This window comes from Coloeus monedula (genome assembly GCF_965178545.1).
Source record: "Coloeus monedula genome assembly, chromosome: 1".
Lineage (NCBI taxonomy): Eukaryota > Metazoa > Chordata > Aves > Passeriformes > Corvidae > Coloeus > Coloeus monedula.
In genome coordinates, this window is record NC_138781.1 from 83,528,291 (window position 1) to 83,549,111 (window position 20,821).

Consider the following 20,821-nt stretch of genomic DNA (forward strand, 5'->3'; position numbering starts at 1 on the left):
CTAGGGCAGTGGGCCATAGCTGCTCCTCCAGCTCCCAGACATGTCCTCCTCTGCCTTAATTTTTGCAGCGGAAAGGATTTTCCTTTTGTACTGACATGACTTGCCACTGCTGCTCTGGTTATTCCTGCACCTCCTGGCTGTGCCTGTTTAAAAGTGCAGTTCCCAGCTGCACCCCAGGTCAAGTGAAAGCTGCAAGTGCTCTAGAACTATGTTATTTTGGATTTAGGGTATTTATTTAAACTTCTCCCAGGACACACAGCCTGGACATTGGATAGTGAGTGGCTAGTGTCAACAAGTAAAACTGAGATCCTGATCATGGTCACAGAGTAACAGGCATTTCTGTTAGAGTAAGAACATTGCAAAAATGTTCATTCTTGCTTTTCTTTGCTGCTCAGGAAGGTGAATGGGGAAAAAACTTGCAATCAAAGGTATTCTAGTGTCCATTGCAACTGATGGCATTCTAGTTTTAATGGCTTGGTTTTTGTTTCACAGAGTATATGGCTTTCTTCTAGGCCATATTCTCATTACTTAAGCAGGCAGAGTAAATTGGATTGATGGGTTTTTTTGTGCACTAATTTTTTTTAAAGATAAAATGTGACACTTGGCCTGCATTGTGAATTAGAAAGCAGCAAGCAACAGGAGAATCTCAGCTCTCATTTTCAGGTCAGTCCAAATGCTCTTCCAAGGACATCCTCTCCAGAGACAGGCCACACACCACAGAGATGTTGAGGTGTTCCTCTGTCAGCACAGGTATTTTGTCTTTCTTCAGGTGGGGTTCAGAGCTCTCTTGCTGAGGACTGGATCATTTCTGTGGGTTGAACCACTGTCAGCACTCAGAGCATTGTGGGTGGGGGTGACTGGCTGTTATCCCACAGCCAGCTTTAGTAATGGAGCAGGGGGCAAGTGAAGGGTTTTAATAGTGGGCTAATAGGAATTGACCTCAGATGGCATTTCAGACATCTGACACATGAGCTAAAACAGATGCTGACCCAAAATTAGAGATACTGAATTAGGATAAAAGCATTGCAGAATAAAACAAAACAAACATCAACTACCCAAAGAAAGACCCAAAACAATGAACACTCTTCAGTCATAATTTTCAAGATACAAGGTCTGACTCCCTCTACCCTTGCAGGGCTCTCTTCATACAGTATGTTTCTTGAGCCCAAATAAATATGTGTGTGTGTGTGTGTGTGTGTGTGTGTGTGTGTGTGTGTGTTAATTTTCCCCAGTTTTCTCTCAATTCTATACCTCTGTACATGGAAGTCCTACACAGACCTGTGTCAGACCACTACTTGTTTATCTGAAATTGTCCATGGGGGCTCCTGTGTTTATCAGAAACCCATCCAGAAGCAGGGATGCAGCTGCAGTAGCTCTCAGGTAGCACCTACACAGTGGCCCCATTAAGCCATGCTTTCAGAGCATCAGATCTGTCGGGTGTCCTTCTGGCAGCACAGTTCCTGCGGTGGTGACAGCAGGAGGCAGAGCAGCCAGAGCCAGCTGGTACATTGGATGCTGAAGGTTTCAAAGTGACAGGATTTAGTAAATGAAAACTCCACCAAGAGTCATCAGGAGAGAGATTATTTGACACAGGAGATAAACTGTCCCCTACATCATCTTGCTCTTTAACTGGACACTTCGGTTCTCTTCCATTTTCTTAGGGAATACTAGGTAGGAAGAAAGATATGTGCAGGGAAGGGTAACACATTATGAATGTTTGCTGAACCAAATATACATTTGGCCAAGATACTGCCAAATTGAGCAGGTTTTTGATGTCACCTGTAAGTAGATAACTAGCTTGAACAGACTTGAAAACATCTCAGGCAGAATCCCAGTTTCAAACAAGCCACAGGAACATGCCAGCTTCCAGTATGTCACATTCTGCTTTTCTGGGATAAGCAAAATTGAGCATTGACAAGAATTACATTTCTTGGATTTTACTTGCTCCTGTTTAAAACACATGCACTGGGGTCAAGTATTGACTGCACAGTCAGTTGTTAACTTCAAGTGAAGTAGAAAATGTGCCTGTCTAGTTAGATACAGGCCAGTGAAATGTAGGTAGTATGTCAGTAATAAAACAGTTTTAAAAGCGGAAGAAAACTTCTGCAATAGATGTTGCTTTCTTGGTGGATTTTAAATTTTTTTTTTTACTTCTAAACCAATACAAAGTAAAATATCAGTCATCCAGTAGTCTCTGGGAAGGGAGGATCATGGTCAAATGGTCAAACTCTATTGAGCCAGCTTAAGAGACAGCCTTTGAATTTTTGGCAACAGAGGTGTGTAGCCCTAGATTGGAACCAAACCTTTTCTGCCAGCATTAGTGAATAGTGCTAAAAGTTCATGCAAAATAGGACAAGTTAGACCTTTGACATTTTTCTCACAACTGTTGCTTTTCAAATCACTGCCTTTGCATGCAAAGGTTTGTTGGATTCATCCATTATGCATGTACTAGCAATTTGATAGAGGTCTCATATGTTCCTTCTAAGAGGCTGAAGCCAGCCAGCTGCAGTACCCAATTGTAAAGATGTGGTTGCTGGCTTGCAATGTTCAGTGTATTTGATATTCCTCTGACTTGAATCTTTTGGATGGGAATTTAAAAGTGCTAGTCCTCTCTGATTTTTGTGAACATTAAAGACAGCACACAATTACTCATAAGAAAAGGTTCAAAGGGTTGTTAGCAGGTCCTCTAGTAAAGATTTCATCTTTCCAGTGATAACAAATGTATTATAGAAGACATTGCATAGAAGGAACTGTATATCTTGGTGCCTGCGTTTTTGAGAAGTATTTTAGGAATATGACTTATTTCAGCTAACCTGTCCATGTGTCTACCAGATTCTGCTCTGCCTGGAAGAGTTCTGTAGGATTTTTTCTGTTTTTTCTAAAGGAAGGGTCAGCAATATCTGTGGCTTTGTTTTAATCACATTTGATGAATTGCACTTTACTGTGACATTTTCACCTACTGCTGTATTAGGCTAGTGGTTCACTAAGAACTCAGGAGAAGGTGATGCCACCAACAGTCTGTCTTCCAGCATCTGGATTTCCTGGCTATCCCATCAAAAATGTGTGAATAAGCCAGTTCAAAATTGGATGACATCTGAAATACATAGGATCAAGCTAACATGCTGTGCTAAATATTGTCATTAGTATTATTGCTACCTAGTTCTGTGTGACTTCACCAACAAGCTACACAAATCTTTGCAGAGGTATGCTTTCTTGTGATACAGATGCTACTGATGAACTTTCATTATTGGTTTCTGTTCACACAAAAAGTGTACAAAATAGAGTCAGATTAAAAAATGGAAACCTTGCCCTGGTTTATATTGCCTTCCTTTATGAAAGATTTAATTGGAAATCTAACAGGAAATTAGACTGGAAGATTACCAACTGCATGGCTGGCATGCCATGAAAGATCAAGTGTCTGTGCCTTTCATATTGCACACAAAAGCAGCTTTATCAGTTATCTGGGATTTCTTGTGAATTTTAGGATATCAAATATGACATCAGCAGCTTCAGCAACAAAAAGATTTGGAAATACATGAGGTAGAAAATCTATGCAAATTTTCATAAGGATTTTGAGAGTTGAGGATGAAGAGTCTTTTACATTGTCATCTTAAAGTGAAAAAAGAAAAGGCTACAGAAGTTAACCATCCCTAAACACAGCCCTATTGACTGTTAATTTCCTAAGGATCTTTCCAAAGAAGCATTTAGAAGGATTACTTTTTCAGGGCTAGCCTCTGGAGTATTTCATCATGTCAGCCACACGTTCCACAGGAGTAAAAACTAATGGCAACATATCTCTCACAAAAGTCCCTTTTGGATTTTGCCAGTTTACCTTACCTGGTACACAGGGTGTCTCCAGGGAAGATTACTCAGAAGTTATCTACTTGGCTGTCATTTGTTCATTCAAAAGAGAAAACCAGTGAGGGAGAGAAAGAGGAGTGTTCAAGTCTTTCTGTCTGTCCTACTTAGATGGAAAATCTTAGTTACCCCAGGGCCAAAGTCATATGGAGCTGTTTTCACTGGCATGAGGTCTGTGCTAGGCAAAGATTTCTCTCTCTACAGAGGGATCGTAGTGCCATGCCTCTTGACAAAATGTTATTTCTTAAAGCCATGTTTATCCCATGACCTTGTCAGAGGTGGATTACCATCCTCCACAGACTCTGGTATTCTCTAGTTGTACAAAGCAGGAAGGAAGCACTTGTGCTTGTGAAACTGCTGGAAATAATTCAGCTGTTTGCATGTGATGAGAAGTTTTTTAACTAGCATGCCTGATACTGGTTAGCTGTTTCTCTTTAAATCGATGCTGCCAGAAATATTTCAGTCTTGACAGAAGAAAAGAAAGGGGGGAGAGTCATGATCAAGGAACCTTTTCTTTGGCATAATTTAAGGCCATTTGTCTAATATTGGCAACAGCATTTGGGAGATTCAGCATCTTTTCAGCAAGTTTAAATTAGAAGATTGTAACCCTGTATACACCTTGATACTGATTACTTGACCATCACAAGTATCATCACAAAAGACAACTACACTTGACTATTCATTTCAGAGGCCATAGTCTTCCACAAGTTGTTTCAATGCAGTTTTGTGCACACACTAGTGCTTTGGGCATCAGCAGATTTAATAAAATTTGAACTTATATCAGTGTAATATATGGAATTATCTATATCCCAGGAAAAGTTACACATAGCAGCTGCAGCTATTCCATATCTAACACATAGTGTTCTCAGGAAGGAGCAAACTGGAACAAGACAGATGAAAACATTAGCCTCAGGCATTCAGGTCAGAGCACATTAAAACAGAGAGATTTGGCAGATATCAAGGGTGGGAAAGTTGGTATTTTCTACAGCTTTTTGCTATGTTGACAGTGCAGCTTTATTTTCAAAAATTAAGAATGTTTTATAGAAAGAGTGATAAAAACAGGAAAAATGCTCATTTCTACTTCAGGGATGCAGGTTTGTTTCAAGTCAATGGGAATTCTTGCTTGTATGATCTCTGGAAGGGAAAATAAAGTCAAAAAACTGCAACAAAAAGACTATGCTTACATTTGCAATGGAAGGACTTCACCACAATTACCTGATGATACTCTACCTGGTTTGCTCAAGATAAAGTGGTATTAGAACTGCTAATATATATAAGTGGATAGAGTGAGGTTTGGGTGGTGGCTTGGCGAGATGTTCCTGGTTGGCTTCATTGCCATGGCCCTGTCAGCACACATCAGCTGTAACCCACAGGAACTAAATACTTGTTAAAACAAATCATATTTCATCCTTCATGCTTTTTGAATTTAATATTGTTTTAACAGTTTGCTGGGTGTACCAGATGATTGATGCTGTCACACAGCAGATAAAATTTATCATTCTGTCATTTTTATTCAATACTTTAGAGGCATTTTGGTTCAAGCTGGAATCTGAAGGAATGTTACACATCTTTTATATAGTTCACCTTAGTTATAAAAATAATCCATCTAATTCTCAGTGATTCATTGGCAGACATTTTCTAAACACAGACTAGAATTAATTTGTAAGTTAGTTGTTGTACCTGAATATGTCTTGAAAGACATGTGCTGTATTTCTTTTTAAATTTCTTACAAGGGGATAAAAATGAATATGGTATCAAACACAAACACACAAATTCATATATACACAAATATATATATGTCAACTACATGAAAGAAGGTCAGTTATGTTTAATCACACACATGTTTGGCTTCATTTCATAATGAAAGTCATGGACTAATATCAGCTATTCACAACAATTACATGGGATGTTGTGAGAAGCTTGTTACACGGAAAAAGCTTTTTAGCTCCTCAACTTTGAGCATAAGTCAGAGCTTTTACCTGTAAAGATGACCTGCAAGGACTGTGCTCTGTTGAAATCATGGCTGAAACCTCTGAGCAGTATTTCAGTGATTTTGTATTATCCATGACTTTTAGCAGGTCATAAAATTACTGTAAAAAGGAAAGAGACTGACTTCTGGTGTAGCAGGAGTTCCATTATATACTTCAGAAATAGATACCTTATCTTCAAGTCTACTTGACTTGAATTTAGTCTATATTAAATTATTTTGCATGTGTCACAAGTCACAAGTTACTGCTGCTGAATCCAGAGAAATAAAGTCCAGCTTGGGGTGAAGAAAATAACAGCTAAACTTGCTTGTTCCTTCAGAAACCAGACGCAGGAGATTATGTGTGGTACCCTTCCACATGCGCTACATTATTTGCTCTTTCTGTGTTTCAACAGGCCTTGAATAGGGGCATCGCTGCTGTCAAGGAAGATGCTGTGGAAATGTTGGCCAGCTATGGGCTGGCATACTCCCTGATGAAGTTCTTCACGGGTCCGATGAGTGACTTCAAAAATGTAGGTCTGGTGTTTGTGAACAGCAAGAGAGACAGGACCAAAGCAGTTTTGTGCATGGTTGTGGCTGGCGCTGTAGCTGCTGTATTTCATACCTTAATAGGTAAGGTCACTTCACGTCTAGTTAATATGACTTTTAATTTGCTTCCCTCAGCCACTCTTCAAACTGCTTAAGCTGTGGGCTTAATATTTCATTTGTAAGTACAACAGGAGATGCAAAAGAGATGAGATATCTTGGGCTGGTATCATGCCCGTCTACACAATTCTTACTGCTTTTTAGATGGGTTGTTCAGGAGCAGATTCCATGCACAGGACTCTCCTGCCTGGAAGAAAAACATGCTGCTGATCTCTTTCAGTCAGGTGTGTGAGCAAAACTTTGGTGAGGTTGACAGGTTGCCTGAAGCTAATAGCTCAGTGATACTGTTTTAGGTAGTGATGATCAGCTAGCAGTATCTGCTGGGTTGATGTGGCAGGACTTCAAGGTGTGCTTGGTAGGGCTGTTTGTCAGTTCTTGGTGGCATTGTTGGTGTACTCCCTCTGTAACTATTCCTTTGCTACTTATCTCACTGTACAAAACTCTGAGCAGGTAGGTGCCAGCATCCTCATTAAAATATCTGATAGTACTCTCTACTGCTGCTAGTCATCATCCACTTCTGTTGAATAATTAATCTGTGAGGAAGAGGTTACTAAGAGCAATTTATACCAAACTGAGACCAACTCCCTAAGTGTACTCTGAAACAAAGAAAATACACAAGCAGACACAAACTGAACATTCAAAGTAAGGCAGCCACAGGATTTGCCAGTTTTTGAGAGCCTGAAAAAATGGGATATCAACTCAAGCATCAGCCACAGCAATAAAAGCCATTTAACTTGGAAGACTTTTAACTTCATCCTCTCCAAGGCCTGCACTGGATTCTCTGCACCTTCTGGCTCATTCTACAGAGCTGAAACCTCTGGACCTCAGCAACGAGGAACAGGAGATGCTGGAGGAAGAAGCAGAAAGTGCACTACATTGAGCAGGTAAAATCCTAAAAAGCTGGGAATTGTAAGGGGTGGGAGGGAGGAGGTAATGTGGCAGCCCATAGAGGCACATGTTGGTTCACAGGCAGTAGCACTGAATTGCATCACCACCATTAGGGGGTCATTCCATCACAGAAAAATGGGAAATGCAAGTGTAATGGCAATATCCTGTATTGCTGTGAAACCTCAGAGTGGCCTGGAAGTGAGGCAGCATTCATTATCAGGCTGTTAATATCTCAAGAGCTACATGTGCTGCAGTTGATCATATAGCATAGAACAGAATAGAATAGAATAGAATAGGTCTATTTCAGTTCCTGTCTGAGTAGGTATAAGATCCATCTGGTAAATACAAATGCCCCCTGCTCTTATCCTTTAACAGGCTGCCAGCTATATTCACCAGCTTTATGTGCCTCCCAAACACTACAGTTTGTTTTCACCATCATATCTCTTATTCCACCACTGGTTCGCAAGCCCTGTGCTATTCAGCTTTGCTCCATGTTATGGTCATAAAAACTGCTTACAGTAATAGCTCACTAGCCAGGGCAACTCTGTGCCAGGAATAAGCTGTTGCTAATTTTTTAAGCTGAATCCATGCATTCAAGTTAATTTAATTCACTGATACTGATTGGTCACTTCCTAAATATGTTTACATTTGAGGCTGCTTTATTGAGTCACTGTTATAAACTTTGGGCCATTTGTACATTTGGCTCTCATATTTCTTTGCCTGGAATGTTTCTTCAGACCCCAGAGCTGCTCTTCTAGTTGCTCACTTGCTTTCCGGCCAGTCCTGGTCAAAGTTTCTGCCTTTTCCAGCTGGATAAAAAGTTATTTTCTAGTCATCCAGTATTTTATTTTAAGCAAGGATAGATTTTAAGAAAGTTTAAAGTATAACTATCAGATTTCCAGGTGAAAGACGTAACTGGATTTTCCATGTGTGACTTCTTATTGAAAGGAGGTGTTTGGAACAACGGCTGGAAAACCTGTCAGCTAAATTTCTTGCCTTTGCCTGGAAGTAGAGCCCTGCTGAGTTCAGAACCTCTGAAATGCCCTCTGCAGATATTAGGAAAAAAAGGAGGCTGTGCTTACCATGCTTTATTAAAGTCCTGAATTAAGGGGCTGGCTGCACACAATCTTTCAGGTTTTTATGGTGACAGGCTGCAAAATATTTTTTGGTATTTTAACTTGTCTATGCCTGAAAATATGCAAAGGCCACAGCAGAGACTGGCAGAGCGCCTGAGGGAATTGAGTTAGTCAGATTCTAGCACCAATTGCCTGGGTGATGCTGCCAAATTCTATGTTCCAAGTTTTCTTTGAACCTGTTTCAAGTCCTGATTATTCTGCTCTGACCCACAGATGCACAGCCTGCCGAGCAGGAAGAAGAGAAGGAGTCCAGTGACAGGCAGCCTCCTAGGACCTGCAAGTATGCCCCAGCAGCTGCAAGCTTATCACAGGCTATCTACAGGAGACACAAATACAGGTTACTGATGCTTGGTGGATGAAAAAGAGAAACAAATAACACTTAGGGAACTGACTTTTTTCCACATGCTGTAAATATAGGGCTAAGGAAGATGACATGTCTGTCTGCCGTGGACTGTCAAAGCCCAGGAAGAAACAGAAAACAAAAAGCCCAATGAAATAAGGAGTACCAAAAGTCAAAAGGAAGAAAACAAGTGGTGGTAGAAACACGGTGACCACAACGAATCACCACATTTCCAACTGTGATAGAGACTATTTGCAGTCTACACATGCAGCTCCTCACAAACAGCTGCCTCTACTCATGGAAAATATCAAACCAGACCGTTTCACCCACCTGACTCATGCTTCATTGCTTCAGCACCAGCTCCCCACTGTTGCTTCCCCACTGGGGCTCACACAATCCTCTGTGCCAGTGACTGGCTGAGCTAAACCACTTGAAGTCACAATTGCAAGCTCTGGGTCCCTAAGTCCTCACCCAACCACATCCTTATGAAGGGCTGCAAAGTCCTCACCAGCAGCTCCTATAGCTCCCCTGTAGAGGTAGCAGTAACAACTGAGAACCAAGTTAGCCAAAGGGATTCAAAACCGTATTCTCATCCCACTCACAATGCTCCTGTAAACCTTGTTGGTACAGTATTCCTGGATTTGCTCTTTCAGTGTGATCTGGAAATAGAACATAGTATTCTGCCTTCCTTCCCTTGGGCTACTTTGAGGGCAGCTACTGCCACCAGTTAGTTTCTTGGTGGGAAGTTCACTATGGAGACAGGGTCTAAAGTGCCTTGTTATTTCAGAGATTGGCTTTTTGGTGGCTGTAAGAAAAGGGATTCAAGATGCTAAGCCTGTCTGTGCATATTTTTGACATGTTACTAAATTGCCAGCTTGACAGAGGAGAAAAGTAATTTATATAACATTATGCTAACATAATGCATTTCTTAGTGTTGCTGGTAAGCCCTCCATACTGAACGAGTCCTTTTAACATCAGTGTTATGAAGGGCATGCACATTTTATTTGGCAATGAACAGCTTTGTTCAACTTTTTACTAGTTTACTGAGAAATAGTATACTGAGAAAGTTTATTTCCTGTTGAACAGTTCCCAGTAGTTCTGGAAATGATAAGGCAGCAGTTACTTTGAGAAAAGATCCTCTTTGCTTTTTACTATACCTGGTTAAAAATGACATGATGGGTCATTGTCATCACCAGGAGAAAAAGGTTGGAGCTTTAGTAACCGGTAAACTTCAGTGTAGGTTACCTTCAGCAGTCTGTAGCAGATTGGAGGCACAGGACATGTGAGTGATTTGTTTCATGCCCATTTATTCCTGTCAGGCTGCTGCACGTGGGCCGTGGATTGCACAGGGGAAAACTTCAGCAGTTCCTAGCGACTCCACTGACACTTTTGAACTTCCCACATGCATGATCACTGCGTGTACATTAAAAGTCTCCATAAGAGGTGACACATAGGTGTAATCCCACCAATTCCAGTGTAACACTACTGGAATTTTCCAGAGACTAGGAGTTACAGAGTGGGTTATGACAAGCTGAGGTATTATTTTTTTTTAGCCAGTCTTATTCTGACAAGACCACTGGACTGGAGTATACTAAACATTTTGCCGTGGAAAAAACTGACGGCACAGGAACAGAAATCAGAATATAATTCAGGCTTGCTGCTTTCCTCCTCCCCCCCCCCAAATAAAAATAAAATTTTATTCATTAAAAATTTGTCCTTCTGCAGCATCTTCACATGGTCATTGCTAAAGCAGTGACATGCTTCCCTGGCTGCCCCAACCCTTTTCCCACAACAGGGGCAGTTTCTTCTCATCAAGGTACTCAAGACAAAGGAAGAAACCTCCTGACCAAAGCATTTTTGGATAGCAGTGATTGGGTTTCAGTTAAAACAGGCTAATTTTGAGACTTGTGAAATGTTGGCTTATATGAAGATATTTCAGATACCAAAATTCATTGATAGATCTGGGAAAATCAACTAATGCAATTTTGGAACTAGAGCTGAGCACAGAAAAACACGATTGCAGTAATCAGTCTGCATTGAGATGCTCCTAAGCTGTTTTGGTTTTTTTAAATTTATGTATTGCTATAAGCAAAGTAAAAATATCACACAACCTTCAACACTCTGGTCATCTGAGCTTTCACAAGGTGAAACCAGAGGCTTTCTCTTCTGTTTTAAATTCAGGCTAACCAAAGACGTAAAGAAATTTATATACCCTGTGGCACCTCCAAATGAAGATTTGCTATTATTTTTTCACATTTGTATTTTCCTATCTTCCCAAATCACTCAGCTGAACAAATCATCTCAGTGCATTAAGCATGGTTCTAATAACACCAAGGTTGTGGGTTTGATCCCTGTACAGGCCATTCACTTAAGAGTTGGACTTGATGGTCCTTGTGTGTCTGTTTCAACTCAGAATATTCTGTGACTGAGAAACTCTGATCAGCATGAGTTTTGGCCATGTGAACCATCCCTCTGACAAGCAGCAGAATAGATTTGTTACGTCTCAAGTCTCCAAGTTAACTTTTAAAACTGGCAGCAAAGTATGTAAATGGAATGTGTCTAGAAAGACCACACTTTAACCCAAAATCATGCTTTGGGGTTTTTTTTGGTTTTTTGGTTTGTTTTTTTTTTTTTTTTCTGGTAAAGCTCATTTTGACATATGTAGCTCCGTGTCTGGAAGTAAACAGCATCACTTCCTCTGAGAGTTTTTTCTTTATGATTTAAGTATGACATGCTCAGTAGCAGTCAGCTCCAAATAACTACAGTACAGCTATTTGTCTGAGACTGCTGGCATCATCAGGAGTGTGTTGTTTTAAGAATGTCTGAAGTTTGTGTGATAGTAATTGGCTTGATAGAGAAATTGGTGTAGGGACCAGGAGATCCAATTAGGTGTACAGTTTTCAGTGTCATTTCTTGACCTTCTGGGTCTTAAAACTCAACTGGAAAAATCAAAAGCAAGAATTCCTGCTTAACTTCTGTAGCAAAACTGATCCTAAGACACAGCAAAACAAATGAGGTATTAGAGGAGAGCAAACAGGCAGCTTGTCTTGGACTTGGACTTCTCTGTTTTAGTTGAAATGATGCAAGAAGTGGGAAGTGCCATCTGCTTTAGATTCGTGTAATAGTCTCTGGCTCTGTTGTCTGTGTTATTAATTTTGTACCATTCGTCATAATAAGTTTGTAAGGTTGGCCAAGGTTAAGTTCTAATTGCATCAGCAATTGCTTGATTCACAGCTCAGTGGCACATGCCTGTATGCTTGTCAGTGAATCTCAGCTTGCTGAGTCCTTCTTTGTGAGGCTGGAAACATTAATGGACATCAGCAAAAGCGATTGTGTGCTTTCACTGACATGTGAAATTGTTGACTATTTTGAAAATAAAGTTTTAAGTTTAACCATTATGAATTTAAGACCAAAACCACATTAAAAAGTGCAGTTAAACTTTTTTTTGATGGTGGGAGAAAAAAAATCTCTGAAGCTTACAGAGCTCAGTGCTGATATCCCTAGAAATCTTAAAAATTTGGTGCTATGGGTTGTAATGGTATAAGTCCCTTGAGAGTGCCCTGCCAATAAACTACAGCCCTTTTCTTAGAAGTGAGAGTAGTTCAGCTTCTCTCCCTCAGATTCTGTGAGTTTTTCTCTGATAGTAAACTTTAAGTAAAAAAAAAAAAAAGAAATGAAAACCTCACTGCCTCACTGGCCTTTAGAGGCAAAAAAGTTACTTATTACTCACATTCTAAACACTTTAAAGTCTCATTTAAAGCAGGTGAAGGGCAGGGAGAGCAGGGAAGGGTGACTTGTGTAGTGTGCTGTGCTTCTAGCACTGTGCTGCTGGAGGTGGCCCCTTCCCAGGAGCAGGATCCTCAGCACCTGGACTATGATTCTCAGTCCCTATGTGCAGGATAAGGTGGCGTGCTTCCTGCAGCAGTTTTTAAGTTTTTGTTCAAAAGTGTAAAGCCCACTCAATGGAACCTAAAGAAAGCTCAACGAATCCAACCTTCACAAGTGGCTTGCCTCACAGAGCTTCCAGACTTCTCTTCTTCACTGAAATAAGTTGATTCAGAAACATCCATGTAGTGCCCTGCCATAAAAGCAGCTTTCCACAAAAAAAATCCCTTCATAGCAGAGAGTTTTCAAACCACTGAGTGAAGATTGGCACATGGCTATTCATGCAAAACTATAAAGAGGATGTACCTGATGTTTCACTGAACTGCAACAAGCACCTGAACAGTTAAGGGACGAAACTGCCTTCTCTAAACTGAAGAAAGGTTGGAGTCCTGCTTTAAAATTTTTCCCCAACCCTGTTCAAAAGGAAACAAGGCTGGGAGTGCCTCAGTAAGATGGCTAAGCAACTTGGGATTTATTGAGTGAATTTGGAGACTGTGAGTCTAACACAGTTCAGGTGAAAGACATATAGACAGGGACCAGCATAGGGAAAGGGGGAGTTTTTAACATTTTTAGCATGTTTTGGGCAGTCCTGGTTATCTGGAATGAGGCTCATGCTTGTTCACAGTGCTGTCATACCACCTGCTTTTATTTTACTATCTTGTTTACACTGTCTTGTTTGGACTCAAATAGTCTTTTCAGTTCTGTTAATCATTTAACTGTTGTATCTCTAAGCCATCACAAAACAATGATAACTTAAACTCCTCTTTACTTGTTTCCAAATACTGTTTATGAGTTACGAGAGACAGTTTTAGGCTAAGAAGGTTGAATTTGATGACTAATGTTAGCATTTGTCAATCCAGTTATGAGACCTGCATGCATGAAGAGGACCTCTGTCCTGAAATACCCTATATGATGTGTACAAAGATAATAGAGTTGTTGTAAGTGGAAAATTAGATAGATGTTCACATTTGAAATAGCTGACTTAGAAAATACACAAGTAGGAGAGAACTGAAGTAAGGCTCCCCAGGGACAAATAATTCTGCCATTACTTGCCTTGGGAGATCGGCCTTACAGCCTAATCATTCTTTTAACAGCTATTGCAAGTGTATAGAGGAAATCAAGAAATGATGTGCAGGTCTAGAACATAGTTTATAAAAGGTTAAAACTGTTTTTGATTATTTAACTCTGCATATTCTATTTGTCTCCATAGTTCAGACTCCAGTCACAGCCTTTGTTATTCCTGGTTATTGGGAGGACTCCGGGGTTCTTAAACCGGCCGGATAACATGGATACTAACAGAACTGTAAGCAGTTCTGTAGAGAGCTGTGTGGTGGCTCCCCACGTCTGTGCTGTCTTCAACCCAACGCTTTGGGAAGAGAGACCTGGAAAGAGAGTGTTTTCCAACACTAAAAGTTGCCTTGGGTTGAAACAAGACAGTGAAGTAACATAGTGGCGATCAGAAGTGGGAACACCCTGATTTCCAGAGGTGCCCTTTTCTGACTTGGGGCTCCTGAGGTGCTGGCTCTAGATAAGGAAACTAAGGCAGGTCAAGGCTGCCTAGGGACTGCACAGCAAAGCACACAGTGTCCTGACAGGTCCTGGCAGAGGTAGTCATTAGGCAGAGTAAGGGAGAGGCATAATGAGTGTGATTTGTTGCATTCCATCACAAATCACAGTATCCTTTTGCAGCTTTGGGCCGGTTTACAGGTAATGTCATGAGAATGCAGTGATAATAGATGGTTTCAGCATTTATAAGGCACTATATCCCATGAAGTACACAATACCTGGTGAAAACAGCTTTTCTAACAAAGAACCTTGATTTAATGAAGGAGCAGTAGATTTTCTGGAGTACCAGTGTGTTCATTTAGCAAACAGATGTGGCACTTGCTATACCCATCTCCCAATCCAGCCATTTGTTATCATTCCTCTGCCAAAGGTTACTTTAAAAAGAACCATGAGAGCACTTCTTAGTTGTAAACAGCAGCTGGTAAGGCTGCAATATCTGAAGCCCTTGCAGCTGTTTGCTAAATGGATGTGTGTCTGAGCTCCAAGGCATCACAGTCTTTCAGGTACTTCTGAATACCTCACCCAAGAGTCCATATGTAACCTTTGTTTTTCATTCTTATTCTTGTTTCTCCACAGCATATAGTGATCTGGGGTATTACATTATTAATAAGCTGCACCATGTGGATGAATCAGTGGGAAGTAAAACTCGGAGGGCCTTCCTTTATCTTGCTGCCTTCCCTTTTATGGATGCCATGGTGAGTGCCTGATTCAGAACTGAAATTTGATGTTAATGTTATGGTTTTTGTGACCCTAATTCACAAACTTTGTTACCTGATGGGAAACTGAAGTATGCAGAAGTAAGATGTGTCCTTTGCAAGCACTAACTCTGGATACACCTAGGCTCATCTCCTGCTACATGGAGAAAGCATTTGGGAGGACTTTAAATATCCAGAGATCATGACAGATGTCCAAAACCTCAGCTGCCTTGTTAGAGTCACAGTATGTGCATGTTGGAAAGCACTGGTCATCTTGTGATGAGCTGCACTGGTTGTCTATATGTGACCTCTTTCTGATTTGTAGTGAAAGATTTGGATTTGCCATGCATTCCCAGATCACAAGGAATAAACTCAGTATTTTCTCAAAGCAAATTTGTCGAAAAGATGATTCTTACCATCAGTTTTCGTAAGCACAGCTAAGTCCAGTATATCTCAAATGCTTGGGCAAGAGAGCCACACATGGGGTGAGCTGCTGCTTCCCAGATTCTCACTGCTTGTGGCCTACACAACATGAAAATGTGGCAACTCTCTTTAACACCTTTACCTCTGTGTAAAACTGCTAAAGGATAACCTTCTCATGGCAATGCCTCCGCCGCCTTCTCACCACTTTTGCTGCTTGAAACAGTCGCTTTACAGTTGTGTACAATAAAAACGTTGGATCATTAAGTTTTCTTTTCCAGACAGGACTTGATATAACTCAGTGGGTCAATGAATATTATACTTCAGAGCTGCATCTAGCTAGTGAATGATTATTTATTAGATTATTTATTATGATAATTCATCCTATGCACCATCTGATTTACGAAGGGCTTATTTCTTACAAGATGTGCTCAGAAATTTCTATACAGTCTGTAAATTTATTCCAGTTCTCCCTGCCAGCCTAGCAATGAGAAACTCAATGCAACAGTGCTTTCTCTGCATTAATGGCTTAATGTTTGCCCAGGTTGACACCAGGTACTGCTGGTAGAAAAGAGCTTTTTGGGTTGATTGTATACAATATAACAACCAGAAAACAGCATTCTTGGACCTGAAATCATTCACAATATCATAATCACTTTCCAAACTTTTCTCTGGCTTTTTTCAGGCATGGACCCATGCTGGGATTCTGCTGAAACACAAGTACAGTTTCCTGGTGGGATGTGCCTCCATCTCAGATGTCATAGCTCAGGTAAAATCTCCTCATAGAAGTCACTGTTGCCATTGTGTTAGGGACCAGATGGTTTCCTAAACAGGAACTCTCTTGTACAGGGAATCTCTGTGCCTTCTCCCTCTTCCATGAGCAAGACACCAGAGAAAGTAATCTTGTGTGCTGCCCTCTGACTGTTTCTTCATCGTGTGAAGGCTATTTGCTGACAGTTGTGGTTTAGAACAGTCTCACTTGACTGGATCAAGTCAGTTCCCAGGACTGTTTCGCTACGGTCATGTCCTCAAGCACTTCCACAGCCCTGTTTCATAATGGCTGAGAAACAAGTTTTGTATAGATATGTGTACATTTAGGAAAAAGAAAGGTCAGGCAAAGAGACTACTGGCTGCTACCAATCCTGAGGCTGAGAGAGTGCTTTGAAAGAGCTCTTTCTCTCTCTGTGCATTCTCCCCAGCACTTTGCACAGTTCCAGTGAAATCCTGAGTTGGAAGTGAAGGCTTGATTCTCCAGCTGACCTGTCAGTTTTGCACATGGTGTCTAATCCTGGGAAATGCAGTGTAAGCCACCTTCTGAGTACTTGTTACTGTTCCAAAAGGTGAAGCCTCAGAAGTGCACCGAAAGGGGTCTCCCCTGGGTGATGCAGAGAAGACCAAATATTTTTTGAACTTTCAAAAGGGAGGTGTTAACTGTCCTGTTGCTTTGTATTAGGCACACTGAAAAAACGACATTCATACACACTGATGATGGCCAGTGTTGTAGCATTTAATAACCAATATACAGGCCTCTTTTGAAAACATATAAAAATATTAGGAAATTAAGAGTCCCAGCACCCGTAAACAGTTGCTGTACTTACTGCCCCCTTACCAGCTGAATGGTGTAATGACTGGATGAGAAAGAGAATAAAGCAGTATAACATCAAAGGAAATATGAAGTCAATGGCACTCAGATCAATTTTCCATAGCATTTTCCTGCCACTAAACATAAGGAAACCATAAACCAGGTTGACCCATTCAGTCAGTTGCTACTCTGTATTTGTCAGGTCTGCCCCACTACAGTACTGCACTAAATCCCCAGAGATAATACCAATTACTGTAAATTACCTAAATCCTCAGGGTCTGCTCGTGTTCTGATGTGACCTACAAAGTTTCCTGACCCTGGGTGCACGTCGGGTCACGCGCAGCTAAATACAGAAACAAATTCTTATTTTTGGCTGTGCCCTTTCCACAGCACGTGGTGAGTGGGGTGCCAGGGTTGTGAAGAATAAGACACCTGTCACCTTCTCTCACCAGAATACTACACGGAGCAAGAGCAAATCCAGAACACAAAAAGTTGTGGCTGTCATACCCCAGAACTCTACAACTACATCTGTGCTCTACACGGGAAATAGGGGCACAGGCAGTAGCCAGTTTTCCTTGGATAGCTTCATGTGCACACTCGTGATTGACATCACTTCTGTTTACTGAAAAGCAATGTTTTTGTAGGTTTCAAAAGAGGAGTTTTGCAAACCTTCATAAGCACTGTGGCCTGCCTAAGGAACATTCGCAGAGCATGGTTTTTCTTAACTACTTCTACAGCTCTAGCAATGAAGGAGAGAACCTGCACCTGAACAATGTGTATTGTATTTGTTGTAACTCACTTGAATGCCAGAATGTCCTGGAAGGGTTTTCTTGGTTCTGCTCTTCACAGCACCAAGCACAGTTGGCTCTCCAGTTGTGCCCCCCATCCAGCGTCATTTGGAATTTAACAGGCATGTGATGCGCTGTGTACTTAACAAAAAGAGTAATATCATAATAATCAATTCCTTTACATTTTATGGATTGAGCATTTAGTCTTAAGAGGCTGAATTATGAGCTGTTCATTAGCCCAAAAGTTTCCATTTAATTTACATTAATGTGGCACTCAGCTGAAGAGCAAATAATGAAATAGTGAAATTTGACTTGAAAAAGTTGAAAATTAGGTTGACAGAAGACTTCCTGCTCCTAAATGTTGAAGTGAATACTTTAAAACATCTGGGTTTTTAATTGCCATTACCCTCCCCCTGCCAAAAAAAAAAACAAACCAGTAGGGCTTGGAAACTGACCCTAGAAGCATGTCTCCAGCCTCAGTGTGTATCAGAATAGCACATTCTCCTGGGAAGGGTGACACTCAGCCACGTGCTTGCTGCCAGACCTTGCCAGTCTTTCATGCCAGCCTTCTCCTATTTATGGGTTCTAGTCTGACGCCTGCCCAACCTTCAAGTCCCATTTCACAGAGTACAAATTTAACTCTTGTTCTTCTCGTGGGTATGACAAATACTGGGGGGTCCTGACTAAAGTTTCTAGGCTTGAAGTCAGATAGATGCTGGAGCCATGCAAGTTATTGTTCCAGATGGACTTAGTAGGAATCAGACAGGATATGTGTTGGCCCTGGAGAAACTCACAGACGAATTGTTAATCATCTGTTTGGTTGCTCTGCAGGTTGTTTTTGTAGCCATTTTGCTTCACAGTCACTTAGAGTGCAGGGAGCCTCTCTTGATCCCAATCTTGTCCTTATACATGGGAGCACTTGTGCGATGTACCACACTCTGCCTCGGATACTACAGGAACATACATGATGTTATTCCTGACAGAAGTGGGCCTGAAATGGGGGTATGTCTTCATATTTGTGTTTTTTCAAACTCAATAATTTTGAACTTGGGGTTTTTTTGTGTTATAATACTGCATTAAACCACTGTGCATGAAGGGCCTTCTCTCTGTCCTGCAGGAAAAAACATTTTCACTTAAAGAGGCATGGTAGAAATTATTCCAGCAACAGCACATGTGAGACAATGCTTCCCATGGTATGGGTGTGTGTACTGAGGACCTCTATACTGAGCTGTAAGACAGCACAGCATGAACTAAGTGAACACCTTATTTCATATTAGTTCATATGAAAGAAGATATCAAAATTTCTCCTTTTCTTCAAATGTCATATTGTTTTTCATGTAGCTTTGTCTGGTAGTCAGAACAAATTATGCAGATAGATACCTTATGCATTATTTATCGAGATCCATGACACATCTTCTTTAGACTCATTGCTAACATGACTGAAAATATTTTAGGCTGCTCACATTGAAAATTCTTGAAATGAATGTACCAAGCTGACAATGGGTGGGAAAAGCAGAATACCTTTCTCCATGCTTTTGGTCCTGTGCTGCATGGTTTTTTTTTTTTCCAAACCGACTTCATTTTTTTATCCTGTATTGCAGGGAGAAGCTACAATAAGGAAAATGCTGAGCTTCTGGTGGCCTTTGGCATTAATTTTGGCAACTCAGCGAATAAGTCGGCCCATTGTCAACCTTTTTGTCTCCCGGGACCTAGGTGGCAGTTCCGCAGCCACAGAGGTAAGAAAGTCAGTGCTCTCCATTACTGCAAATGATACATGGTGTTACCTTTGTGCCTCTCTTCTCGGCCAAGCTGACAAGAAAAAATTGTCTGAAGTATATTTCTGTTTAGTGCTCTTTTTATGCTTGAAGAGAGGATTGCTTGGACTCTCACCATGAGCTCTTCTGCCTGGTCTAGTGGGACCTCACCCTCAACAAGACTAGTAGAACTTTTTCACTGAACACTGCTTGAATCCCAGATTTTCATGCTCTACACATAGGTACATATAATCTGGAGCATTCAGATCCCAGAGATCTGAGAACAGTCATCAGTAGTCCCATGTTCTACTCTTTCCTGTCATGTATAACTTATGGCTGTGCAAACTGTGAAACTACTGTTAGCAGTCAGTGCATCATACAAAACACTGTGGAGACATAGAAAAGCACATATAAAAAAAAAAATCTGTCTCCTGGTTGGGATAGGAAATGTACCGTTTCTCTTGAGGAATTTCAGATTACTCCAGTAAGTCTCCTACAGCTGTTGGGAGACAGATTTCTGATTGTAATGCAGAGCCTTCACCAATGCTCATCACGAGCTGACCCCTTCTGTTAAGAAATCTGGGGGACTTCTGCTGCTAGTTTCATGCGAGGACGCCTAGATGCATGAACTTATAGGATAAGCAATGAAAAGAAAAACTCAGAGAACTGCTGCTAATTTGTCATACGTGATACTGTGTATTTCACTCACTCAGGAGGTGCCAGAGACTGTGAATAAACAGCTGTGAAAAGAGAACTTAGGAAATGTAACACTTTTACATGTGTGATTCAGGCATCAGTCTATGTGTTGACCGTGGTCTCCATACAAGGAGAGCCAGAGGTTAGCAAAGACCAGTTTTGCATTTCTTGGTGACTTTTGATTTCAGATGCATCACATTTCATGGCTAGCCCATTCCATTTTGTTGCTACTAGGATGACTGCAAATGTCACAGCTGGTGATTTGCTGGCAGGTTTACATTAACAGTAATGGTCACATTCCAACTTTCTCTGATTTCTGAAATAATTGCCTCTGAAAAGGGAGGTGCTGGCAATACAGATAACATCAGTGTCTGGAGCATCAGTCTCCACAGGAGTTTTACAGGTCTCCTATTCAGTAAGAGCAGCAGCTTTCAGTGTGGGCAGGGAGTCCCCGTGAAGGACTAGGCTGTAACATGTTCATGAGGACCACAGTTCCACTTGCACTGTCCAGCTCCCACTGCTTTTTTTTGGACTGCCAACACAGTTATGGTGATTTGGCTTCCTCTCTGGTGGTGGCTTTC

At 41.0% G+C, this 20,821-nt stretch overlaps 1 protein-coding gene across 1 annotated transcript in view; it reads left to right on the plus strand.

The window, feature by feature from the left end:
* The window catches only part of ANKH (ANKH inorganic pyrophosphate transport regulator), a 107,551-nt gene that overhangs the window by 49,622 nt on the left and 37,108 nt on the right, over window positions 1–20,821 (plus strand). The window contains exons 2-6 of the mRNA XM_082289688.1: window positions 6,241–6,457; window positions 14,882–15,000; window positions 16,106–16,189; window positions 18,622–18,792; window positions 19,392–19,526. Of these exons, the coding sequence (XP_082145814.1) occupies window positions 6,241–6,457; window positions 14,882–15,000; window positions 16,106–16,189; window positions 18,622–18,792; window positions 19,392–19,526 (726 nt within the window). The remainder of the gene's footprint in view (window positions 1–6,240; window positions 6,458–14,881; window positions 15,001–16,105; window positions 16,190–18,621; window positions 18,793–19,391; window positions 19,527–20,821) is intronic.